The sequence below is a fragment of the Onychostoma macrolepis genome, chromosome 08 (genome assembly GCF_012432095.1).
Source record: "Onychostoma macrolepis isolate SWU-2019 chromosome 08, ASM1243209v1, whole genome shotgun sequence".
Taxonomy (NCBI): domain Eukaryota; kingdom Metazoa; phylum Chordata; class Actinopteri; order Cypriniformes; family Cyprinidae; genus Onychostoma; species Onychostoma macrolepis.
Genome location: NC_081162.1, coordinates 22,706,077 through 22,734,059, shown reverse-complemented (window position 1 = coordinate 22,734,059; position 27,983 = coordinate 22,706,077). Strand labels below are relative to the sequence as shown.

The 27,983-nt window shown below is 36.7% G+C and overlaps 2 protein-coding genes across 4 annotated transcripts in view; one reads left to right on the top strand and one right to left on the bottom strand.

Moving 5' to 3' along the window:
* Positions 1-5,631, bottom strand: part of fnbp1a (formin binding protein 1a) — a 30,631-nt gene extending 25,000 nt beyond the window's left edge. The window contains 3 exon segments of the mRNA XM_058784664.1: positions 1,201-1,257; positions 3,498-3,613; positions 5,309-5,631. Coding sequence (XP_058640647.1) covers positions 1,201-1,257; positions 3,498-3,613; positions 5,309-5,383 — 248 coding nt within the window. The 5' untranslated portion in view covers positions 5,384-5,631.
* ift81 (intraflagellar transport 81 homolog) lies at positions 40-27,529 on the top strand. 3 transcript variants are annotated; one of them, XM_058784662.1, is made up of 18 exons: positions 40-136; positions 7,317-7,420; positions 7,634-7,814; positions 12,550-12,639; positions 12,722-12,787; positions 13,206-13,316; positions 13,442-13,526; positions 13,896-14,059; positions 14,410-14,505; positions 15,575-15,721; positions 19,557-19,706; positions 21,687-21,815; positions 22,867-22,956; positions 23,110-23,196; positions 23,896-23,967; positions 24,056-24,141; positions 25,522-25,567; positions 26,129-27,529. In XM_058784662.1, the coding sequence occupies exons 1-18, from the start codon at positions 128-130 to the stop codon at positions 26,309-26,311; spliced, it is 1,896 nt and encodes a 631-aa protein (XP_058640645.1). In that variant the 5' UTR covers positions 40-127; the 3' UTR covers positions 26,312-27,529. The 3 variants fall into 3 exon arrangements, with proteins under 3 accessions (XP_058640645.1, XP_058640644.1, XP_058640643.1); XM_058784661.1 differs by lacking the exon at positions 40-136 and adding an exon at positions 6,611-7,040 and having other exon boundaries at positions 19,557-19,616; positions 21,705-21,815; XM_058784660.1 differs by lacking the exon at positions 40-136 and adding an exon at positions 6,614-7,040.
* Positions 27,530-27,983: the final 454 nt, after the last annotated feature.

The window sequence follows — 27,983 nt, the reverse complement described above, 5'->3', positions numbered from 1 at the left end:
AATGCAATGGCCAATCAGAGGCGTTCAGATGAGCCATCGCTGGAACAGCGGAGTTCCGTTGTTCAGCGTGCGCTGACTGAATTCTGACTCACGAGTTCTCTCATCATAAACAACAAAGTGCAGATGTATGTGCGATGTAAGTATTAGAGATTTATTCATCATACAGTGTAGATTCACTGATTATAACGGGAGTGTTTTTAAAGTGCATAAACTCGCGCTAGGCCAAGCTTGTGATGATGTTCTTTGGAAATGTAATGTTCTTTGCTTGTTTTCTGTAGCTGCTTTTTGAATAACTGAGGAAATGTAAGCATTATAATTAGTAACTTACGATGTTTCTATTAATTTGTTATCATGTTAAATACAAATTCAGTCATATGCGCTGGAGTTGGTTCACTTTCCGGCAATGAAACTAAGTAAATAAATAATTAAATAAATTAGCACGATCTCACAGGCTGACGATAGGACGATATGAAAATTGAGCATATCGCCCAACACTAATAGGGATAGTACTGAATCGGCAGATTAGTGTATCGTCCCAGCCCTAGTAAATACATGTAAATATTTTCAAAATATATACTGTATGTGTGTGTATTTATACATGCATAATAAACAGTACACACACATATATTATGTTAACCAAAACTTTTATTTTGGATGCGATTAATCGCAATTAATCGTTTGATAGCACTAGTATATAAACACTACCAGTCAAAAGTTTGGGTTAGATTGGGATAGAAATTCATATTTTTCTTCAGCAATTTTCTTCAGCATAAAATTCATATCAACCACCTTGATAATAATGATAAAAGTTTCTTGAGCAGTAAATCAGCATATTAGAATGATTTCTGAAGAATCATGTGACACTGAAGACTGGAGTAAAGCTGCTGAAATTTCAGCTTTGCATCACAGGAATAAATTAATTGTTTTCTCTGTTAATATATATAAAAATGTATTTTAAATTGTAATAATATTTCACTATATTCCTGTTTTACTGCATTTTTGATCAAATAAATGAAACCTTGTTGTGCATAAGAGACTGCTTTCAAAAAGACTGAAATCCTACAGACCCCAAACTTTTGAACAGCAGTATGACATAAACTGTTTTGTGTAACTAAATTTGAAACATCATTAGTAAACGGCTACATTAAGATATCAAAATACACGTGTATGATTTATATATGCCAAACTGTTCTCACTCACTTGAATTCCTCCTCATCTTTAGAATTCTTCTTGAGCTGATACTTCTTGGACAGATTCCTATAATAAGAAAGATAAGACACTTTGTTAAAATGTTAAAACACTTTATTCTATAAAGCAACTATAAACAAGTAATATGTAAATGATGTTTGTTTACATTGGCTGAACCAATGGTGTGAGTTTTATCTGTTTGTTCAACCAATGGCAGATAGAGAGAGTATTTAGTCATTGTTTTTGCAATTACGTTTGATAAGCAGTGGTGCATAAATTGCACATTTAAATAGGAATTCAAAAAAATAGTTTAAAAACAGTTACTCTAACATCAAAAACAGCAATTTAGCAAACATTTCTTCCACCAAGCTTCCAGCAAAGCAAACCAAGACATTTCACTGATTTCACTGGTGTCTGTTTCCCAATTACTTGAATGAGTGAAATTGTGCATGTCAGTGACAAATAAGATCTAATGGTGCTTGTGGTGCAACGCGAGACTGCAGTGCAAACAAAAGCTAATATTGTCACCATCAGAATAATCGTATCATCCCACTGAACAAGGCGCACGATTCATGAGGCTGACCTTTGTCAATCAGAATAGAAAACTGAGCACAGGAAAACGACAAATGACACAGTGAAAACGAGAAAACCATTGCTTTATACATGAATATCATGTGATTAATTTCAAGAGGGCATATAAATGGCTTAAAATCAATTACGATGGTGAGAGCGCATGCTGATGGTGCCGCCCCCTCGATGCTATTTCCTGCAGCTTTCCTTCACTCTATCTCTCCCTCTCTCCGCACACACCCAACGGTACCTCCCAGGAGTCTGACGTGTTGCTAGGCAGATCACCATCTTGCAGTTTCTTGACAAGACCACACCGATGCAGTTGCTTTATTGTCTGCTATAGTTTCCCCACGATTGGCCTATATGGGCCGCCCTATGCGTCAATACGCAACGGCAAATAGGAAAAAGGTTGATAAAGCCATAAATAAATCCTCATTAGAATAACCCAACCCAGCGGCTTTTAAAGGACTATTATTCTTCGGTAAGACAGATCCATGTCGATGCCGTTTATCTGCTAACATGTGCTTAGCGCTTAATAAATCTTTCACCCATGGCTGCGATCTGAACAAAAAAAAAAAGCCTCTGGGAGATGTTGTGAATTAAAGGCTCCTTTCTGAAAGCAAAATACAGTCTGACACAGTTCTTAAAAATAACAACAATGCACGGATTGAGCGAACGGCTACGAAAAGAGGATTTTCTCTTATGTGATCAGAAAATATAAACAGAAAGGGCCTGTTTGTTGCACGGCAAGCAGCGCCGCTGTGAGCTCCAGCTGTGGGGTTTATTATAAACGCTGAGGTTTCTCTGCATATGTCTTTGAGCGGGAGCGCAGATGATGCTGGTAAGTCATCCTGTGTCCTCAGGGTCAACATCTCCAGTGGAAACTGCTGCTTAATAAACTTCCAAAATGCAGCCAGCGAGAAATATTACAGAATCAGTGGTAGATAATAGAATGTGGGTCAGAGCCGTGGAAACCCAGTATCCATGGTAATACACGTTGGACATGTGACCCGTTTTATGTTTGTTCTCACTGACATAATACCTTGTCCTCATAAAACACCATCTTTTTGAATATTTGTATGCTTCAGTTGTCATTTACTGTACGGGTGTTGTATTCAGACTGAAAAGTGAACTGATACATTACTGACAGTTCAGATACACAAACCTGTGAGGATCAAAAATAGTATTTAATTCACTGGATTATCCAAAAATAGCAATTGCCACATGGTTTGTTTATTTTTTGCTGAATTTCCACCAAAAATAATTATATTATAATATATACAATTACTGTATATATATACAAAAATACTATTATTTATTACTATTTTATTACATTCAGAAAATATTATTATTAACATTATATTAAAACAAAAAACTGGATATTAAGCTGGATATTAACACTATTGTTTTCTGAAGTTGTTTCATAAACGATGAACTTTGCAACATTGACAGTTAATGAACTGAAGTGAATCAACACCGAATCTGAATGGAGGTAAATAATGACACTTCTGTAGAGCTGCTTTACAGTTAAAATTGAAGCTGTTTCAGAATTTATGCATTTTGAAACATTAACAGTTACCTTTCTGTATATTAACGTGAAGCTGCTTTAAAACAATCTGTACTGCATAAAGCACTATAGACGACTTCAACTGACAAAATATGAGCATCTAATTCATGATAAAGTTACCTTATCATTATAAGAACTACAAATATGAGCCACAAATCTGTCTTTATCTTACCTGATCTGTTTAGCATAGCTCAGTTCAATTTCAGACCGTTCCTTCACAAACTTGGTGTAGCGTTCCAAAAACTCAATGCCCCACTGAGTGTGTTTCTCTAAATTATCAAACTGATCCTGCAAAAGACAGAAAAACATCAGACCGAAAGTTAACATACGAGCGACTAACCATTTAGAGCGTCTCCCGTTCATATAACATTGACAAAATATGAAATTGCAATGAAGGTAGAGTGCCAACAGAACACTTTAGGAGATAAAAATTATAGATTTTGTTTTGATGGATTTGATATAACTGTGAAAGAGGGCCCAAAGGACTGATATCAAAATACCCTCAGAATGAAAGTCATCCCATATAATTTCATGAGTTTGCAGTATTCTCTGACATTGGCAACGTGTCAGATCCATTATTCAGCACTGCTGGCCCTCCAGCCGTAACATGCCTAATGCTTATCGCTGTATACACAGTACAAACTTCATCCATCACAGAGCATTTAACTTGTTTTGAAACCTATTAACCACTAGGTTACTGTTACAAAACATATTGATCTGAATCTCCTGTGGCATCCATAACATAGCTTTTAGAGCATTTGACCATTTTTTGAATAATGATCAGTCTATTACTTATTATTAGTCATTTAACTCATTTATCCACAGCAACATTTTCAATGTCTGTAACTTTGTGTTTAATGCACAATGTCTTAAACTTGAATACAGTTAAGATGTCACATTAAAGTATTTTAAAAATCAACTTTTCCTTAAACTTACACTATCGTCAACTACAAGAAGCACTGTTTTCATAACCTACTAATGTATGAATGCTGTAATTTAGTGTGGTTGTTCAAATAACTTTCCCACACCAACCCTGATATACATTAAATATGACGATGGAAGGCTTTTAATTTAATTAAATGAAAACTTGCTGATTCAGATGATACAAGTCCTGTCACTTAACATCCATTAACATGACCACAAATCAAATTATAAACTTGGTTTTAGTCCTATAAATCCTTTTAAAATATTACCCTCATAATATTTTACAAAGGCTTACAAGCTTCTACTGTCACCTGAAGAGGGTGGTGGCCATGTAAGATGATTTCACCCCATAACTTATTTCTAATTGGTTGAACTGGTGTTGTTACAATTTACCCCATATTACCACATTCCCTGGTCTCTTCTACACAAATTACAACAAATTAAGGGCAAGCTTGCAAGGTCTAAACTTTTTAGTTACCAGCCCAGATGTTTAACCACAGGCTACACAACCTTGAATATTTTATCCTACATTATGGAGTTGTTACTAGGTTAAGGTTGCATGATGTTACAGCCAACAGTCTTGAAAATATGAAATATTTAAGATCATAATAGAAGCAGTAACATGAGGTGCAACAATATTACACTATTACTTTATTACATACACATTGCAACATCAAAGCTAAAACAGGACATCCATGGGAATAACCTGTGCACCTGCTCCAGCCTCATTGCATGTGGTTAGGGACAGCATTAGCCCAGGATTATTGCCATCCAGAGTATTTAGTCAATGCTGATGGCTAATAATTGCCTTAAACGGGCTTTAGAGAGCATGCATTTGCTTGCATTAAAATATCTGGACGTGCATACAAAAGATTCGGTGCTAAATGAAAGATTCCTGTAACAGTAGCTGGAATTTGCGATCTGCATCACTGTAAAATGGGTGGTGCGGTGGGGTATGTATCTATCACTAATGTCCATATGCATGTTACTAATGGAGATCCTAAACATTTTGTGCATTATATTGCTTAATATCTCGCAGATGCATTCGGCTGTACTCACCCACAGCTCCGTCCCCCAACTGCAGCTCATGGTTTCAAGGCAGTTCCTCCGCGATAATCCTCTGTTTGAATGCATGCGTGATTCTCGGCCAGAACCGGCTTTCAGATAAGAAAAATAATACTAACTGGTGTAATACCAGCATATACCGTAAAGGATTTGTGCCTCGATCGGCGAGACCGTTCGTTTTCACCTCCGCATTCTGTAAATTGCCGATGAAACTCGAAATGAAGATAATGCCTATGTACTCGTGCATTCACGCGCCTCAGACAGAGCTAGACGGCCACGCGCAGAGCAGCACGCAGCCCCAAATCCACCTCACACAACACCAGTTACTCACAGATAAACTGCTAACATGTGTGTGTTAGTGGATTCATGCGACACATTCGAACACAAAGGAAAATTAATGGGAAAGGAATTTTTCAAATGTTTTATTTTATTTTATTTATTTTTTTCCATTTCATTTCTTCCTTTGTCCCATCCCAGCTGTGAAAATACTTAAGTTCTATATACTATCTGTTTTCTAATTTGTTCTAGTTTGTCTAGTACCTATATAGTGTACAAATTTGCTCTTGTAAAATAAAGAAAAACAGTCAAGTAAAATGGACAAAGGTTCAAGAAAAAATTCAAGATTTTTTTTAAACAGTAGTTAGGTTATAGATTGAAAAAAGGCTTAACAGTTTTATAATAATGTGTAACCTGTAACAAGTAAATAATAATAATAACAATTTGTGTACCGTTGTTTTATAATAATGTTATAACAAGGTAATAATAATAATAATAATTATTACTACATATATTAATAATGATGATGATTGTGATGATAATAGAAATTGGGACAACATAAAAGATTTCATCTATAATATAATAGGCCCACCTTATTATTAAAAACACTAACATTTTAACATCATATTATGCTTATCAGATCAATATGTAGTGTTCATTTGAATTTAAAATGTAAAAAAATAATAATAATACAAAAATAAATATATATATATATATATATATATATATATATATATATATATATATATATATATATGGAACTAAATAAAATAAAATAAAATAAAATAAAATAAAATTAAATTAAATTCATAACTATCCACTGACAAATTCCTGTCATTCACAGAGAGTGATATTATATATCACCTTTGAAGTGTTTAAAAATGTTTGTCCTATATTTGTTTTGCTAATATATTATGATCCTTTATGATATATTTTTTAAAACAAGTACTAAACCTTTTTTTCTTTTGCAGAGTAGAAACCATTTTAAAGGGCTTTTATTTTAAAAAACAAGAAATCTCTTCAGATGACCAACTTCCTGTTAGCAACCAGGCCTTGTGTGACAACGGTTCCTAGGCAGATTTTGTTGATGTGTTAGCGGTACACGCAGTTACACAGCGTATACAAGTATTTATCATTTTAATTTCGCTAAAGTAAATTAAAAAAACGACATTCTGTGACAGCGCTCAGAGAACTAAGTAATACTTCGATAATTAGCTCGACAATTAGCGAACGTTAGTTGAAAAAAGTCTAAACATCGCAATCAAGTGAGGCTGTTTTTAGTTTTGAAACCCACAAACCCTCCAAGATGAGCGAACAGCTCAAATTTATCGTTGAACAGCTGAACAGGGAGCCTTTTAAGAAAAACTTCAATCTCATTACATTCGACTCTCTGGAGCCAATGCAGTTACTGCAGACTTTAAATGATGTTCTGGCTGAAATTGATCCAAAGGTGCGTGAAAAAAAATCATCTTTATTAATACAAATGCAAAGTAAATTAAGTAACCTTATATAAATATAATAAATAATAGTACAGAACAGTATTCTTTGTGTCCCTGTCATCTGTTTTTTTATAATTATTTATTTCACATTACATTACATTTGTATTTAATAGACTGGTGTGCTATACAGACCCTATCTTTCAGGTTTATGTTTATGTTGTGTGTTCCCTCTAATCGGCTGTTTGTAACACTTTATCTTGTCTCGATCTATTTATCTTTTCTTTCAGCAAGCCATTGATATACGTGAGGAAATGCCTGAGCAGACTGCTAAGAGAATGTTTACTCTTCTTGCGATGCTGAAATACAAACCTCCTGGAGGAATGTCTGAAGCGTAAGACAGAAACAGTGAAAAACAGTATAGAATATGTAACATGGTGGTCTCAGGACATATGGGTGTTGTACAGTAGCTTAGCTGGGTGCCAGGTTTGTTTTCTGGAGAAAGAAACAGAAAGATGAAATGGATTCAAAATGGATTTAATTTTTGCTCTTGTATTTTTTAAGTTTTAAATATCTAATCAGCTTTGAAATGTGTATACCCTGACAGAAGCAGTTTTCGTCAGGGTTTGGTGGCAGGCAGTAAGCCTGTGGTGCACCCCATCTTACACTGGCTGTTACAGAGGATTCCAGAGCTGAAGAAGAGAGCGTACCTGGCCAGATTCCTCGTCAAACTAGAGATTCCTGCAGAGTTTATCCAAGATGATATCATTGCTGAGACCTACCACCAGGTATGACTAATGAACATACAGTATGGCTTAAAGGAATATTTCACCCAGAAATGAAAATTTGCTGCTAATTGATTCAAGATGTAGATGAGCTTGTTTCTTCATCAGAACAGATTTGAAGAAATTACAGCATTACATTACTTACTCACCAATGGATCCTCTGCAGTGAATGGGTGCCGTCAGAATGAGAGTCCAAACAGCTGATAAAAAAATCACAATAATCCACAACACAACTTCAGACAATTAACATCTTATGAAGTGAAAAGCTCATTCTGACGGCACCCATTCACTGCAGAGGATCCACTGGTGAGCAAGTAATGCAATGCTAAATTTCTTCAAATCTGTTCAGATGAAGAAACAAACTCATTTACATCTTGGATGGCCTGAGGGTAAATTTTGAGCAAATATTCGTTTGTGGATGAACGGTTCCTTTTAGGGCTGGGCGATATGAGCAAAAATTCATGTCTGTGTATTTTTTGGCTGATTTGTGGTATAGACGTTTTTCCTGAATGCGGAAGTCACGCCTGACTCTTAACCGGAAGGATGCTTTGCATTCCCGGTCTTCAGTGTTTCTAGTCAAATTAGCGTATATTCCGAGTTGACAATCTAATGTTAACCCTATTAAAATATTTTTTAAAAAGCACATGGCTCCATAGCGCCATCACTTTACAGTGTTGCAATGACCTTCATTTGTCAGCGCCTCACTCCTCAAAGTTTAATGAGTGTAGATGACACAAAGCTGCCAATGTTAGCTAGGGTTGCTGCAATAGTCGGTGTTGATGGTTTTACCGGTGTAAAGCCACAACACGTTATGTCCCCCGACTGAGCCTGGTTTCTCCCAAGGTTTTTTTTCTCCATTCTGTCACCGATGGAGTTTTGGTTCCTTGCCGCTGCCGCCTCTGACTTGCTTAGTTGGGGACACTTATTTTCCAGCGATATCGTCTACATGATTGCACAGATACTATTTAAACTGAACTGTGCTGGACGATGACATCACTGAATTCAATAATGAAATGCCTTTAACTGAACATTGAGTGTTTAATCTTGTAATTTTACATTATTGACACTATTTTCCTATTCTGATATTGGAAAGTTGCTTTGACACAATCTGTATTGTTAAAAGCGCTATATAAATAAAGGTGACTTGACTTGACTTGACTTGCTCTCCCGGACAAACAAGGATTTTTCAAACTCTGCTGCTCTGTGTTTTATGGAAACCTGGCTGAACGACGCCATACCAGACAGTGCGTTAAGTCTGCCTAACTTCCAGCTGATCAGAGCAGATCGCGACACAGAATCAACGGGGAAATCCCACGGCGGCGGGGTGAGAGGCGGTGTACAGATGTAACTTTGTTAAAGAAGATGTGCTGTTCTGATCTAGAAACACTCTTCATTAACTGCAAGCCGTTCTATTCGCTGCGGGAGATTTGTTCGTTCATTCTCGTGAGTGTCTACATTCCACCGCAAGCGAATGTGAGCTCAGCTTTACAGAAACTCGCTGATCAGATCACAGACACAGAACAAAAACACCCAGACTCTGTTTTAATCATTCTTGGGGACTTTAATAAAGCAAATCTCTCCCGCGAGCTGCCAAAATACAGACAGCACATTACATGTCCCACCAGAGACAGTAATATATTGGATCACTGTTACACAGCGATAAAGGACACATATCACTCTGTCCCACGAGCAGCTTTAGGACTCTCTGATCACTGTTTGGTTCATCTCATACCGACCTACAGGCAGAAACTTAAATCTGCTAAACCTGTATTAAGAACTGTTAAAAAGATGGATTTATGAAACCTTACTGATTGGACTGTTTTCGAAGCTGCTGCAAACGATCTGGACGAGCTCACAGAGATTGTAACATCATATATCAGTTTCTGTGAGGATATGTGCATTCCTACCAAGACTCATCTAACTTACAACAACAACAAACCATGGTTCACTGCAAAACTCAGACAGCTCCGTCAGGACAAAGAAGATGCTTACAGAACGGGGGATAAAGTCTTGTATAAACAGGCCAAATACACACTGGAAAAGGAGATCAGAGTGGCAAAGAGGAATTATTCTGGCAAGCTAAGAAACAAATTCTCTTCCAGTGATTCTGCTTCAGTGTGGAAAGGTATGAAAGATATCACCAGTTACAAGACACCATCCCCCAGCACTCTGGAGAATCAACAACTGGCAGATGATCTGAACAAATTCTACTGCAGGTTTGAAAAAAACACCCCACACCCGCCCTGAACACCTCTCCACACAACCATTAACACCTCCAGCAACCCCCCACTCCCCCACACCTGCACTTCAGATCAGTGAAGATGACGTGCGCCAGGTCTTCAGAAAGAACAAAAGAAGGAAAGCACCAGGCCCAGACGGTGTGTCACCAGCCTGCCTAAAAACCTGTGCTGACCAGCTGGCCCCAATCTTCACACAGATCTTCAACAGATCACTGGAGCTGTGCGAAGTCTCCTCATGCTTAAAATGCTCCACCATCATCCCCGTCCCAAAGAAACCCAAAATTACTGGACTTAATGACTACAGACCTGTGGCTCTAACGTCTGTGGCCATGAAATCATTTAAAAAGACTGGTTTTGGCTTATCTGACGGCCTCCACTGGACCCTTACTGGACCCCCTGCAGTTAACCAGGGACTTATGTGAGGATCCTGTTTGTAGACTTCAGCTCCGTTTTTAACACCATCATCCCGGACACCCTTCAGAATAAACTAACTCAGCTCTCTGTGCCCACCTCCGTCTGTCAGTGGATCACCAGCTTCCTGACAGACAGGCAGCAGCTAGTAAGGCTGGGAAAATTCTCATCCAGCACCCACACCAACAGCACTGGAGCTCCTCAGGGCTGCGTTCTCAAAACTGTGGAGATGATCGTGGACTTCAGGAGAAGGGCACCCCCCTGCTCACCCCCCACTCACCATCATGAACAGCACTGTGACTGCAGTGGAGTCATTCAGATTCCTGGGCACCATCTCTCAGGACCTGAAGTGGGACAATCACATTGACTCCATTGTGAAAAAGGCCTAGCAGAGGCTGTACTTCCTTCGCCAGCTGAGGAAGTTCAACCTGCCACAGGAGCTGCTGAAACAGTTCTACTCCGCCATCAGTGAATCCGTCCTCTGCACTTCAATAACTGTCTGGTTCGATTCAGCTCAGCTACCAAATCTGACCTCAGAAGACTACAGAGGGTAGTCCGGACTGCTGAGCGAATCATGGGTACAACCCTCCATGTGTCCTGTCCTGTTGCTGTCATTCTGTTGCACTGTGGAGCTTCTGTCACTATAACAAATTCCTCGTATGTGTAAACATACCTGGCCAATAAAGCTCATTCATTCATTGATCACGTGAGAAGCTGACAAGAAGAGTGAGGTGAGACAGACAAGATGATGACAGAAGAGTTTCAAAATGACATGCAAAAACGCCTGTTTTAAAAATATTTTGGATTTTGAAAAGCAAGTTGACTTCTGCCATTTATCTAAGGTGATATTGGAAGTTTTTTTTAAACATGCATTTCTTATTTATTTGGTTCCACAGTGTTTGCTGATTTTTATTTATTTAAACTGTATTTTTTTTATTCATTTATTTTTTGTTTTACATTAAGTATGCCATGTCTTCAAGCTTTCTTATTCGTTTTGCAAATAAACATTCTATTGTTTCTCATTTACAGTGTTTACTGATCTTCATTTTTGTATACCTAAACTTTTGTGTAAGTTATTTATTATTTTATATTAGTCATGTAGCATGGTGTATTTTTATTTGTTTTGTTAATAAAAGTTTTTTGTTCTACGTTGTATTTTGTTGTTGACGCCATATTGCTGCTAATTTGAAAGTGAAAGTAAAATGCGCAGGGCGCTTTTACAAGCTATTTTACAAGCTAATCCAACTACAAAAGCGTAGAAAATACCGAAATATATACCGTATACCGCAAATCAGTCAAAAAATACAGAGAAATGAATTTTTGCTCATATCGCCCAGCCCTACGGTATATATCTCGGTATTTTCTACGCTTTTGTATTTGGATTCAACAAATAAAGTGAATGTAACCGTAGGCGTATAATATGTTAAAAACGGGTTAAAATCACATTACATTCTAACATTGTAACATTGCAATCTAAAAACAAAAATAATGCTTTTAAAGCAGAAGTTAAATTTACTAAACTAAAAATTTAAATAATAATAAAACATTTTTTTAAAAAGCACTGACTAATTGAGTAAAAAGGCTGTTTTGATTACACCATTACAGTCACTTTACAGTTAGTGCTATCATACAAATACACTTGCTTGTAGGTTTAAAATTCTATATATGTCACATTTATTGTCCAACTACAAATATTTCAGCAAAGTGTATATTTTAGTCAGAGTTATTGAGCTCCTATTTCATTGCGCTCGTTCAATGAAGTCTGTGAAGTTCAGCGGAGAATCTCAAAGCAGAAGGCTCACACACTTCTGACAGCAAAATGGAAATATTTCCATGGCTTTCTAACATTTACAGATGGAGAACATACCTGTGAAATGTAAGTTATGCATTACAGGTATATTATTTATAAATAATGGTGGTTGCTTTCTTTTTTGTTGTACAGTTTTGTCACTTGTGAATGTTAAAGCCTATTTTGTATCCTATACAATCTTATAGATTCTGTTTGTGTATTTGTGCATCAATTTAGATTAATAGATATTTATTTTTTTGTGCTTTATTCTAATGTTTTCTTTCTATTGTTTTTATAGTATGAGGAGCTGGTGGAGGGATTCAAGAACATTCACAAAGAGTGTGAACAGCTGAAGAGCTCAGGTTTCTCCACCGCTGAGATTCGACGGGTAAGAAAGCCAGTGTTGCTGAAGTCCCATCTGGTCATGTAGAGTTTTGCATTATATACACAATAACAATGTGTCGCTGCAGGACATTGTTGCAATGGAAGAGGAGAAGGATCAACTCATAAAAAGGGTGGAGCGGCTTAAAAAGAGGGTAAGAAAGACAGAATCCTATAGAATCTGTTTGTGAAACTAAATAAAATGATGAATCGCACCTGCAAATACACACATTTACAGAGAACTATCAAAGAGAACTGCTGAGGTCACTGTTTAAAAGGCATAAATGGAATAATGAATGCATTTAAATACACACAAAATAGGTTTAGGTTAATTAAATATTTAACAATTATAAAATAATTACTTCTGACATGCATGTTCATAGCCGCAAAAGTTCTGAAGCTGAAATTGGGTCTGAAAATTCCATATACGCATATGATCGTAACTCCTTTCAAGTCCCAGCTTTAACCATATTCGAATCAAATCCATTCCAGACAATTCACTTATTTAGAATAGTAAATGTGAAACAACTAGTCTGGTTTCCTGGTTTTTGTGATACTATTCTTCTCCACTAGGTGGAGGCAGTGTCAAACCATCAACGCATGCTGGAACTGGCCAGACAGCTAAGGGTGGAAAAAGAAAGAGAAGAATCTCTTGCTCATCAGAAACAGGAGCAGAAGAACCAGGTAGAGACAGTCAGTTGTATGTTTATGTCTGAAGAAACTCACTGGAGCTCCATGACCAGTTATTGAATCAGTTATTGTCTCCTGGACATTCTGATGGCTCAGGCTGTGTTTCGTCTCTGGTGTAGCTCTTCCAGGCAGAGCAGAGACTGCAGAGATGTCAGATCCAGCTCAAAGACTTGCAGCAGGCAGCCGCAGATGAAAAGCCAGAGAGTGAGTTGCTATACTTAAGGACACCTGTCCCAGAATCACTCAGAGTTTAAGCATGGGTTATTGGTTCGATTCCCAGTGCACACCCATACTAAAAAAATGTTTTTTTTTTTTAAATCTTTTTGAAACCTTTAGTCACTCATATCTTGTTTTGTGATCTCTTTGGACCTTTTACTCATCTTTCAAGGAATTATTCATAGTGCATTTATTTCTTGTGTTCTCATGTTGCAAGTTCAGAACTCCAAAACAGTTTCTTTACAATGTCCACTGAATCTTATTACACTCTCAGTGCAGTAGACAAGTATTGTGGCACAGAGCGAGATCACTTTACTTGTATTTGTAAAGGTAACATGCATATGATCCTAATCTCAGGCCTTATGAAGAGACTTGAGGAGGACATCAAGTTCAACTCCTACATGGTGTCTGAGAAGCTGCCCAGAGAGCTGGAGAACATGAGAAAGGTGGTGCAGTACTTACAGAAGGTGGCGTCTGAGCCTGCTATGGGCCAAGCAGAACTGAGGGAGCTGGAGGACAAGGTCAGTCGGTATGCATGGATGTGAATATGTTAATGGTAAAGTTTGAACAAGTAGGCGTCGTCCTTCAGAAATGATTTTAATATGCTGATCTGGTGCTTAAGAAACATTTCTTATTATAATCAGTGTGTGTTGCTTAAAGAAAGTGTGAAAACAGCTGTTCAGTTTTTTTTGTGATTCTTTGATGAATAGAAAGTTCAAAAGAACAGCATTTATTTGGAATAGAAAAAATTTGTAACATTATAGATGTTTTTACTCTCAGTTTTAATGCATCTTTGCTTTATGTTTGTTTTACTGGCCCCGAAACTTTTGAATGTAGCGTATAGAGTAATGAAATGTCTTTTGTTCATTAGATCAGAGAAACCAACACAGAGATCAACCATCTGATTGAGAAGAGGATGATGCGTAACGACCCAATGGATGATAAACTCTCTTTGTTCAGACAGCAGGTAAGGTGTGATCTCTGTTTTTCTCTTTCATCACTTACTTGACTTTGCTTGAACAGGTGTTGTTCTTTTTACTTGAGAGGTCAGGTTTATTTTGGGCAGGGAGATTTCTGCCCAAACTTTGTTTTGCAGGCAATCTTTATTCATGCAGGGTTGAGTACTGTCTGATTTAGTATTTGCCCCTTAAACCCTTTGAAGCCCAGCGTGCACAGAATGGAAACACAGGGTATAGGTGGCCATGTGGCCTTCGTACCCGTGTGAAGAGATGATGCACTTGTCCTGCATGTCTTTTGAACTTGAAAGAATGTTTGATGTTCTCTGATTTGATAATACAACAATGTGCATTTGTTTCATATGTAGTTGCCAGATGTCCATTATCATAGCCTGTTAAACAGCTCTCTTGATTCTGATTGGTCAGCGGCAGCATTCTGATGTCAAATATTTTTGTATAACAAGAAGACTGTATAATTGACCTTTGTCCCAGGCAACTGATCTTCCTACAGACAGTGGTTTCCAAAGGTCGATGGGGCCGTTGACACGAAACACGTTTTTGCATTTAAAAATGTGAAATGTTGGGCAGTGGAATGGAAAAAATATGCGTTTTTTAAAAGGCAATTTTTTTTTTTACATGATTGCTCTGTTTTCGAATGTCTTGTCAATCAAGCCGTCTAGCACATGTTTACATAGAAAAACAATGTTAAAGCATTATTTAAACAAATTGCATTTGTTTATCAGCATGGAAGTTTGGGTGAAAAGTTTTACTTAAAAATATACATGAATTTCAGAAAGTGTTGAGTTTGTCGCACTTTTGCTTGAATGTGCTCCAGCATGATTTTAGATTTTCCAGAGAACATCTTGTGCGCATCTTCAATGAAAGTAAGAAATAGTGCAGAATCTTACGTTTTTTCATAGTTTTTATTTTTATTAATATATTAAAAACATTACATTTATTCAAACTTTATATTTATATCCTTGTTAAAATTTGAATTAAGAAAATGTGGGAGTCAATAAACCAGCAAAAGCTTATTAAAAAATAAATAAATTTGTGTAAAAAGTTAATTTGTGTGTTTAGGCTGCTATTATAGTACGTAAGAAGGAAACCAAGGTGGAGGAGTTGCAGGAGGCCCGTGAGGAGTTGGCGGCTGTGGAGAGAGAACTGAACATGAAGAGTAGTCAGGCACGAGAGCGGGGTGGAGCGGAGCTGATCCGTGGAGATGAGGTACTGAAAACACACAGTTACTATCCACAACACATATAGAAACACAGCTGAAAGTGCTTCAGGGTTCACTCACAAATTCATCCTGTTCCTTTTAGAAATATTACAACATTTGTTGTGTTAAAACTACTATAATAACCAGTTAGATAACTTTACTTTTTGCAATGCATACCTAAATTATCAGAATTTGCTTGTTTTGTGTATCATAGAAAACCAAAAATGCAAGACATAAAAACATAAAGTATGTACACTTAAAGGATAAGTTTGCAGATTTTCAACCAGCTTTGTATTGTTTCAATGGCAGTTGTATATGTAAATGAACAATGTGTACTTTTTTGTGTTATTTGTAGCATTTATTTGTCAAGAAAAGTCTGCCAGATGCACGTTTTGAACCATCAGGTGGAATTTTGCAGATTTTTGACAGCTCTAGGGCTTTTATTTTAAAACTATAGACCAAACTTCTGCATTTTGTTTATTCCTTTCTGGATCGACAGAAGGATGGTACCAAAATCAGAGAACTGCCCTTTTTCTCTTTTTTTTTCTGGTCATATAGGACCTATTTCAAACAATTTTTTACGTTTCTACTGCATGGCCAGGCAAGTTTTATTAAAAGCCCATCTTGCCAGCGGTGAATTACCCCTTTAAGCAGTACAGCTCTAAAAGGGCAGGTGACAGTTATGTCATCTGGCTCGAACTTTCTCACACTGGCCCCGGAGCCAGAGCTGTAATGTTTTTTTCCCAGGAGATTTCCCGGAGTAACTGTCAGTGATGAACAGACCTGTGTCTGTTTCTGAGACCTGTGAACTATCCTGTCCTCACTTTTTGCCGTCTGTCTGCATTTTTTATTTTTTTTAACAAGCAGACGTTCCATTCCCTGGCTGGCCTTGGGCAGAGATATTGGCAGGCCGAGCAGATAGAGCGGCACCCTGGCTAAAATAGCCACCATCCCTCCCCCAATTCTGGACTTCCTGCGATTTTATCAGCCTCTCCATGATAACACTCACTTCTGTCCATGGCTCATCCAACCGTGAACAGCAACAGCCAAGTGATGGATAGCTGAAACTATAGAGAGAGTGTGTGTCTATAGATGTGATAGGGATGCGCAAGTCTGAGCCTCTGAAAAAGACAGTAACCAAGTATGGTCAACTTGTGGCACAATGTAGAAGGAAAAGAGAGTTCCATGTTCCTAGGGTTAGGGTTATGATTTCTAAATGTAATTTCTAACTTTTTCTGCTGGATTCTAAAATTAATAAAAATAAAATGAATTATGAGTTAACAAACATTTTAAAAGGAATTCAAAAAATGTGTAAAAATTTTTTATTACAATATTTGAAAGCAACAGAGTTAGATAAGTTGGAGGCAGTTCAACACAAATTCAGCTCAGTCGACAACATTTGTGGTATTATGGAAATTACTACAAAAATTTATTTCTACTCAACCCTCTTTTTCTTTAAAAAAGCAAAAATCCTGATGTGAGACACTTAAGGCTCAGGTATACTTATTTTTTCGTGATCTGCTCAGTCTCCCACACAGGTGCACACACAAACCTCTTTTCACAATGAGCATGGATGGACGTTTTCGGCTCGTTCTTTTAAAATGCTGAAATCACTCAAACATGCACTGAGATGAAGTGGAACATGGACAAGAAGTATACTTATGGCTTTAAAGAACACATAGGTCAGAGTTCACCAAACATGAATATTACAAGTTCAAGTTTGGTGAACTCTGACCTACAAGTTTACTTTCATTGTACTTTAAAGCCAAAAGTATAGACGTTTTTCCTGAATGCAAAAGTCACGTCTGCCTTGTAACCAGAAAGATGCTTTGCATTTCTGGTCTACAGTGTTTCTAGTCAAATTAGTGTATATTCTGAGCTGATAATCTAATGTTAAACCTATTAAAATGTTTTTAAAAAGCACATGGCTCCATAGCGCCATCACTTTACAGTGTCGCAAAGACCATCATTTGTCAGTGCCTCACTCCTCAAAGTTTAATGAGTGTGTAGATGACACAAAGCTGCCGACGTTAGCTACATTAAAAACAGATGGGCACTATTTGAATGGGTTCCTATGGAAACCGGAACAGAAGAGCATCCAGTCGGAAGTTAAAATTCAGAATGGCGGCACTCATTGTTTACTTCATCTCAACAGCGCATCTTTGAGTGAGAATTTGAATCATGTGAAGACGTGATCGATGGAAGAACAATACATCACAGTGTGACAAACTTTAAAGCTACAGATTTGCAGTGTTGCAGGAAAGTGGAGTAGATTGTATATTTTTGTTTTTTATATTTGTAAAATGTTGAATTTATAGTTTTAAAAAAGACAATGCAGAGCATGACTTTATATCATAAAATGTTGCAGTATCAAAAAAAGTCTAGTGTGATCGCTGCTTAAAATCTCTAAAATGACTCAGTCTAAACTGAATAATTAATACAAGAGATGAAGTGACATTATTAGTGCATTAATCAGCATTATGCTACAAATGCTGTCTGTTGAGCTTAACATAAATTGAACCTGCAATAAAGCATTTAAATGCTGATGTGTTACTGTTTCAATTGTTTGCAGTGAAGGAACTCGAGAGCACAGGGAGGCATTATTGCTGCTCCCCTCCCAAACCGCACCAACCTTGTCTGCCCTTGCTGTCCCAAAATACACAAAGCATAAACTCTCACACACAATCTCTGCATGCCCCAAGTGACATACGGCACATTGTGTGATTTCTGAGTTTGCTCTCCGGTGCCTCAACATTTATAGCCATTGGCAGTACTGACAAAAGAATAGCCTGAGCGAACGAGCTGCCAGATGAAGATGTTTTTTGTCCCTCTGGCTGCATGCCTGCGGGCTCAGGTTTCTTTTGTTGATATCCACTGAGATGTCCCAGCGGCACCCTGGTTTGCCCCTTCTTCACAACCACTCATTCCTCAGAGCCGTTTTCTACTAGAGACTCTCACCTTACCGGAGATGGAGACAAGGCCACAATGTTCCCCTGACTTTGTCTCATTGCATCCCTTAACCCTGTACATGTACATGCAGCGCGGGTGGTGTTTGCATGTCATTACCATTTTCCTATTTGAGACCGTGGCTTTGATTTGTTTGTAGTCATTAGCGAGACACAGTCACTCAACCAGGGCTCAATGTGTGTTGTGATCTGTTTATCCCTTCTGAAATATCCAATGTCACATTTATTAATTGCACAGCAGATTCTACTGATTCTGTTCTATGGAATTGGAGTTCCTTTTTCACCTATTGAGTGTCCATGTTATTGTCTACATACAAGTATTCACTGTCCATAATTTCTAATTCATAAGTACTCACTGTTAAGGAGGTTTTTAAGGGTATTTTTTGAGTATTTAATGAAATAGACATCCTTTTTGGTAATGTCCTGCTGTGTGACTTGCTATACTTCACACAAAACAATTTCAAACAGCATTTCACTTCATTTTTAAAAAATTAATTATTATGCATGTGGATTTGATGACCTAAAATTAAACTATGATTAATTGCAAAACTACATGGGTGCTTATGTCTTTAAAAAGTCATTTGACACACCACAGGATCATTTAAAATTAACTAGTGAAGGCAAAAAGGAGATTAAAAATAGTGAAATAAAAATTTTGATAAAGAAAAATGAGTATTTATTGGCCCTACTTTTTTCCTAGATATTTTCTGACCATATTTTATTTATTTGCCTTTTTAAAAGTTTTTATTGTCCCTTTTTGTTTCTTATTGTCCTTTTGATTTTATTTAGATTAATTTTTTTGAGTTTTTATTGTCGTTTTTTCATGTCTTAATTAAGATTTCGTTTTTTTTTTGTGTTTTTATCCTGTTTTTTTTAGTTTAAGCGATATGTGGCCAAGATGCGTGGCAAGAGCAGCACTTATAAGAAGAAACGTCAGGAGATCGCTGAGCTGAAGGTGGAGTATGGTGTTCTACAAAGGACTGAAGAGATCTTGAGAGAACGACTCACAGCTGGACAACAGCAGCTGGTAAACACACATTTATCCATCATTCTGTCGTTCTCTCTGTCCACAAGGTCTATAAACATTGATATTTTGTTTTTTGAAACTTTCGAATAAGTGTTTGTCAAGCCAAACTTCACAGCTTGCTTCATTCATTCTCAAATGTATTTCAGTTTATTTTAATTCCGCCTCCTTACATTCAAATCCAAACTGCAATTCTGCGTCCTGTTTATTATACCAATTCAAATTTAATTCAAATTAAAGAACTGAAACTGAAATAGTGTCCTGCTTAATGCCCACCTTTGTTCTTCAAACATCACTGGTGTTTTAGCTTGTGTCTATCAGCGTATCATTTCAACATCTTATATGCACTGGTACATAATCTACCTTCCCTGTACCCGTCCCTGTCTATTCAAATTGCATTAACGCTGAAGTTACAGCACCTTCCTGGAATTGACTTCACACCTCTGAACCCTCCCTGTCTCTGACTTGCTGATAGCCCATTTGACGCAGAAAGGCTGAGCTTGGGCTATTTATGATCCCGGCATTTGCTCCCTGTCTGCGTCCTATGCTGTTATTTTTTGAGTAGGGGAATTTTCCTCCTCCATTTTGCAGTTGGATGCACGAGCCTGGGCCACCCCTCCTTTTGGCACCTGATCCCCTCAAACGGCCTGGGCATCAGTAAAACCCCTGCCAACGCACTCGTTCCACATGTCATATCATGTGCAAATTGCTTCTGTCGAGCATTACAAATGCATCAGCCGATAAAATATGTCCTCACGTCTTGTACCCAAAAGAAATGAAGGATTAACATGATATAGGTAGAATTACATTCATTGATTACGGTGATATAAAAGTTATCAGTATTGGTAATTTACTAATCTGCGCACCTTCAGTATTGACGTACCAAGTATCACTACACTCGTAATATTTGCAAAGTTCCCTGACTAGTCCAAAATGTCTAGATGAAGCTAAGTTGAGTTGAGCCGTACTGAAGTGTCAAAATGTGATTAGTCATGTAATCTCCCCAGAAATACTGCTCAGCACATTTTTGCCCTATTATAAAACCCATAGCAGAAGTTCCCTCTGTACGTAGAGAATAAAGTGCTTTGCACTGCGATTTATGGCTTACTGTACAGACACGACCCTTCAGAAAGTGTTTGACCGTTACACTGTCACTGCAGACACATCCCATGGAAGCTTGTTTTCACCACGGGATAAAGAATTATAGGTTTATATCTCATAATTTAGACGATTTTTTAGATATAAACACAGACTTGCAGAAAAAATGTGAGATACAAACTAAAAAGCATATTTACCTTAATTTTTTTAATTCTGTGGCAGAAACGGGCTTCTGTAAAATCCAACATTTATGTTATAGATAAAACTACATTCACAGTTATTTCATATTTTAGAATATCAAAATACACTCTTTACTTTCTAATGCAATAATCAGAATATTCATTAGCATATTGTTACGAACCCCATTTATGAAATGCTCGTTGAGGAAGGGGTTAAGTAACATAGAAAGGACACGCGAGGCAAAACATGTAAGACGGTACTTGTTTTTATCCATCTAGATTGTATTGCTATTGGCTGCCTGTGATATCATTGGTTAATGTAATTTTAGTCACAAAAGCAGACATGAAAAGTCATTAAAGAGGCAGAGACCATTATTACATTTTGATGAAATATAATGAAAAGATTTTATTTTGGAACATGTTCTGATGAATCATGCACATTGACCAGGGACATTTATAATGGAAGTAAATAGGGTCCATTTTGATTTCATTATAAGATTGTCACTCCAAACGTTGGCTAATATGGTTCAGATCTTGATTGATTTGTGGGCTGGAATTATGCAGCTCGCAGTTAAAATAACATTATTGTAACATTGACTGTTTACTGTATGCAAATAATCAAACATTTCAGTAAGTAATCTAATCAAATTGATAAGGCGAATAAACATTTGTTCTATTTATGCTTTGTTTGTTTTCTGGTGTTCAGCAATCTCTGGAGGCTCAGCGGGGGATCTCAGGCTTCAGCGATACTCAGGAAGAGCTGGAGAGAGTTTCTGCTATCAAGAGCGAGCTGGACGAGATGAAGGGACGAACGCTAGACGACATGTCTGAAATGGTGAGCTGCGCCAGGCAGATTGGAGAATGATGCTTTAGCTTTCTCCAAATGTTCTGTTCTGTGTTTTGGGAGACTGTCAATATGCATATGACATTGGGGAACGTTAATGAGGTCATAAACTTTCTAGAGGAGTTTATTTTGCCACAAGAGTGCACAGTTTGTCTGATACAACTCCCTATTGACACCCAAGATAATCAGAGATAAACAGAAAATCGGTAGAAGTGATTTGGGCAAAAGCTAATTAGAGGTAGTTGCAATCATTATCTTTACTATGAGATACACTTACGTTCACAGCTGTTTTCAACATTCATAATATTCTTAATCACCAAATCACCATATTAGAATCATTTCTGAAGGATCATGTGACACTGAAGACCGGAGTAATAAATGACCGGTGAAAAAACAACTTTGCATCACAGGAATAAATGACATTTAAAATAGAAAACAGTTATTTTAAAGTGTGGTAATATTTCACTATATTACTGTTTTTACTGTACTTTTTGTTCAAATAAACAAGCTTGGTGAGCATAAGAAACTTCTATCAAAATCTTGCTGACCCTAAACTTTTGAATGATAGTGTTTGAGGTTAAAATGTGTATATTGTTCAGTTGTTTATGAAGCACCATTCTTCTATAGGCAAAAAAAAAAAAATTGCTAATAAAGTGTTAAACTATTTTTAATAGATAATAACGCTAATTTTACCAGTAACACTTTAGTATTATAGCACTATTAACTAGTTGCTTTTTAGCATGCCGATTATTAACATATTGGCTGTTTAATAGTACTTATAAAGCATATATTCTGCATGTCCATATTCTACATCCCTAAACCTACCCAATACCTTAACTTAACATCTACCTAACTAATTATTAATAAGCAGCAAAATGTCTTCATTTTTACCAAACATACTTTTTTTAAAATTAAAATACCATATATTAACAAGATACTAAAACTCTGTTGTGGATACGTTTCTATAACTCACTCATTTGTATGCATTTGGTTGATTCTCTCTCGGGTCATCATTTGTCATGAAGATTTGTGTTTATTTCAGGTAAAGAAGCTGAATTCAGTGATAGCAGAGAAGAAATCTGCTCTATCTCCTCTGATAAAGGACCTGAGAGCTCTGAGACAGGAACACGCAGTGAGTGACTGTTTAGCGTCAAGTGAGATACTGAAGATACAAAGCCATTTGTTTCTCTCCCTCATACTGAGAATCACTATCAACTACAAAGAGCCAATCAGCATATCAGCTCTGTCAGAATTGCATTCTCTTGTGTTTTGCTTGTTAAAACAGGAGCTCGCTCCAGAGTATGAGCAAAAGAAGACTCAGTATGACACCTGTTCTGCAGGACTGGAGAGCAACAGGTCCAAGCTGGAACAGGTATTATGGGGGTTTTGTAACATTGATACTGAATTAGGAGTTTGTTTAAATGAAAAAATACTGAACTATATGTTGAACTATATATTATATTACATTATAAATAGATGTAAATTTAATTATCTGTAAACTAATGTAATTGCATTACATTTAATAAAATAACTGTATTTAATTATATTTAATAAATAACTTGAATTTTATACACCATGGTGGAACAATGCTTCTTTTCCCTGAATGCTGTTTTTTTTTAAATCAAAATTAAAATGAGAATTAAAAAAAACAAACAATGGTGCCAAGCAACATTAAAGCATAAAATTATATTTAATTAATAAATTATACATTATGAATAAATAAATAAATAACAAACAAACACACACATTTATTTATTTATTTATTTAAATACCTCATATCTTGTGTGTGTGTGATAAGGTAATTCATATTAGAAAAATAAATGTATATTCTTTTGTGGTTTTGTATTTGGATATCCAAACAACATGAATCAGGCTTATAACTCTGAAATCAAATTTAGTGAATCTCTTAGTCCAAGTCAGATTCAAGTTTAACATCCTGTGGATGTTCAAATTCCAACTTGTAAATTCAAAGATAGCCTACCTTGGTCTCAACTTGACTATCTTAGCATCTTATGAAATAAGATTGAATATACATGAGCAGGCAGTGATTTAATGTCCTGATGTTATACAGGAAGTGAGGATGCTCAGGGAAGAGACTGCACAGGAAGAAAGCCGATATTATCACATTAACTGCATGAGAGAGGTAAAAACCATCTTCCTCTTAGACATCAGAGATTTCTAGTCCTGTGGTTTTCTCTCACTCTCTCTCCTCCCCGGCCTCTCTTTCACAGATTATTGAGAGTCAAATGCAGAGAGCGGCAGATCAGAGTAAGATCAATCAGTCAATGGACTTACAGGTGCGGAGGACGGCTCTCAGGTAAGAAACTGAAGATGTAGCTGTTATAGATAAACCTAAAAGCTCCAGTGAAAAGACAGACGTGTACACAACACATGAATTCATGCTTCATAACTGACAAACAAATGATTCCTGAGAGACTCTTTTGAGCTGGCAGCTCTCAGCGCGCCTGCCTGTCTACTGCTCAGAATGCGTGTTTTTTTTTTCATGTCTTTTGTTTCAGTTATGCTTCAAGTATCTATTCACCCATTCCTGATCCATGCAGCCTACACATTCAAAAAGTTTAGCAGAATTTTTGCTAAATGTGGAGGCGGGCGATAGCCTTGTGGTTAAGGATTTAAGCTGTTAACACAAAGGTTGCAGGTTCAATTCTAAGTAGGAGTGACTCAGGAATTGGAGAACTGCTATAATCATAAGTCATAAGTTATTTTACCATTGTCATATTAGATTTGTTTTTCTTCCAAGCAATGCATTAAAAGTTTATTTGGGCAACTGTTCAATAGAAAGTAAATAAATGTAACATTTAAAGGGATAGTTCACCCAAAAATGATTGGATGAATGAATGCTGTCATTTATTCACCCTAAAGTCATCCAAAACAATGTAGTAAACGAAAACTAAAAATGTAAAAGAAATTAAAATTTAAAATTTACATTAAATGAAATAAATTAAATGTTAATAGAAATTTTAAAAATAGCTATAACTGAAACTTCATTTATTTCTTTTAGTTGCAAAGACACAATTTCTAGTTTTCCATTTAATTTAAGTTGAAGTACTAAAATGTATTAAAACTGAAACTGAAATTAAAATGCAAAAAAACTAAATTTAAAAAAATAAATAACAGCAAAATTACTCAATTTAACTAAAAATTTAACTAAAATAAAAAATAAATAAACAAAAATTATATTAATAATTACTAAGAACTGAAATGATGTTTGTGCTGCTGTTCAGAAGTGATATTCAGAATGTTTATGCTGCTATTTTGCATATATTGAAAGCATACAATGAACAGGGGCTCTCAAGCTCCAAAAAAATACAAAAAATTATTAATGTTGTCAATATGACTTATGCACTATATTTATAGTTTTGTCTGAGGAACAGACTAATAATAAGTTGTTATTCACTGATTGATTTAATTTCCTTCTATAAATACAGTATCATTCGAATATGCACATACAATAAGGCTTTGAAAGACTTGAGAAATAGTGCACAAGGCATGTGGACTTTTTATGGTACTATTTATGACTATATGGCTCTATTGAATGAAAAATAGCCACTGTAGTGAATGGAAAAGAGCAGCTTGGACGTAAAAAAGTAAAACAGGTTTGGAAAAACATGAGAAAGAATATTTAAACTAAAACAAGTATTCCTTTAAGGAATCACTGTATATCCTTCTCTTACAGAGAGAAGTACATCGCGAACACGGCAGAGCAGGAGTCCTTGGGCAAGGTGAGGAGACTGTCTTTGACCATCTGTCAAACCTCTCTGACTCATAACTTAGTTCCATCAGGTCGTTTACTTGTCTTTATCTCATCTGTCGGGGTCAACTTGGTGTTAGTTAAGAGCGGGGGGGGGGCTGGCCTCTGCGATATTTCTGCCAAAACGTGCAGAGCATGCGATCAGTATTGTTAGGACAAAGCTTGTGTAATCATTGCCCTGATGTACAACCAGAGGACCACCCTCTCAGCACAGTGGAAGGAGAGATGACGGCATGCCAAACTCTCCCGTAACTGCCTGTCCTGCCCTTTAACTGTTTACTGCTGCTACTTTACAAGCTTTCTGAATCCATTAATTACGCTAAAATTGACTGCTGTCAATATGAGTACAATATATTTAATGGCTCAGCAAGAATTTGAAATTCAGATCAGGTATCATGGGTCAGTTTTTTTTGCACCAGCCATGCTTTGAACATATGTAAATGATTGTATTTATCTCCAATTAACATTGGAACATGTAGCACTAGGCGTGTTTTTCAAAGCCGATGAACATTGTGTCCCTGTGGGCTCGCAGGTTCTACGTCAGCAGGTGAAGCAGGTGCGAGAGAACCAGGAGCCCAATATGAGACAGATGAAGATGTGGAAGGACCTGGAGACGCTTTTGGAGTGCAAGAAGCAGTGCTACCTCAAGGCTCAGAGCCAAGCACCTATTGGGCACGTCATCCAGGATGTTGGCAAGGATATGCTGGTTCTGTGATGCCATTTCCCTCATAAAAGTTGTTTTTCTGGTCATTAATATATGAGTTATATAAATAACTATACATTATTGTATATGTACAATTGTATGTGGATTAATTCGTATGTCAAAGGAATAGGTAAAGGAATAGTTCACCCAAAAACTAATTACTTAATCACCAATGATCCTCTGCAGTAAATGGGTGCCGTCAGAATGAGAATCCAATCAGCTGATAAATACATCACAATAATCCACAACACACAACTGGCCAAAATACAAGTCCATAATAACACTTCTTTCAGTGAAAAAGTCCACCACCTGTTGTCCTCTCACATCAAAATACATCAATATATATGTTTAAAATGCTTTTGGACTGTTTTTAGATTATAAACAGTGCTTGATCTTTGCATACTTCACTCCTGATTAAAACAAGATGAGTTTTTTCACTGGAGAAAGTAAGATTATCAATAGAGGATATTTCAGATAGAATATTTCAGTCAGAAACAATGGTTTGAATTTAAAATGTCTTAATGTTGATTTTGTTTCTAACAAACAAGCGTCTTTTCACAAGATGTTAATTAATGCAATTGAGTCGTGTGGATTAATGTGATGGTTTTATCAGCTTTTTGGACTCTCACTCTGACGGCACCCATTCACTGCAGATCCATTGGTGAGCAAGATAAATTTCTCAGAATCTGTCTACATCTTGGATGGTCTAAAGGTGAGTACATTTCAAGTAAATTTTCATTTGTGGGTGAACTGTTCCTTTAAAACTGTACTCATATCCTAAGGGTCATCTGGGTAAGAGGGTTCAAAACTCTCTGACACACTAACATCCAACAAGTCCCTAGTCTCGGGTTTGACACATCTTTAAGAACAGAGCTCCAGTCTGTGTCCAAAGATAATGCCCAACAAAGTGCTACACTTTGGATGCTTCTGTGCTCCAGGTTATTTTGGGAAACAACAGCCATGACCTTGGGTAGAAGAGCTGTCCAATTTAGGAATTCAGTTGGATCTCCTTTTGTTGCTCTGTCAGGGTAGTGCTACAGTAGTAAACAGACTGACTTGTCCAATCATCATGTGTGAGTAGCTTATTTATTAAATGTTCATTTTCTTCTTCTTTCTTTTTGCACTGTATGGACAAGTGAGAAGACAGCTAAGCTACTTCACCTCTGTATTTTTTTGAAAAGTTATACAAAATGTATCAAAGTCACAAACATTGTAAATTAAAGATTTATACAGTTATGTAGTTATTGTATTTATTTTTTTTTACATTCTAATGTGGAATATTCAGCTGTTCAGATCATGTATATTGATCCTGCACCTATAGGTGCCATTCTGGTGATACTTTCTAGAATATCCAGTAGAACTTTTTCTCTTTCTTTCTCTCCCTGCAGCATCCATTCATCCAGAATGTTTGGATGAGAATCAATATCACCACAGCATACCCATAAGCACATATAAATGGATCCTTTCTATAAAAATGGATATGCTAGAGCTCCAGGGTGGTAATTCATTCATTTATTCATATATTAATAATATAATAATATTCACAGGTCACCCTGAGTAGGTGTAAGCACTACATCCTGGCGTACTGTTGTGTAGCAGTGTGTCTGCAGTATAATGGACATCTGGCAGCTTAAATGATTTAATACTGAGTCAGTCTCATTCAAAATGGCCTCATCGGATTCAC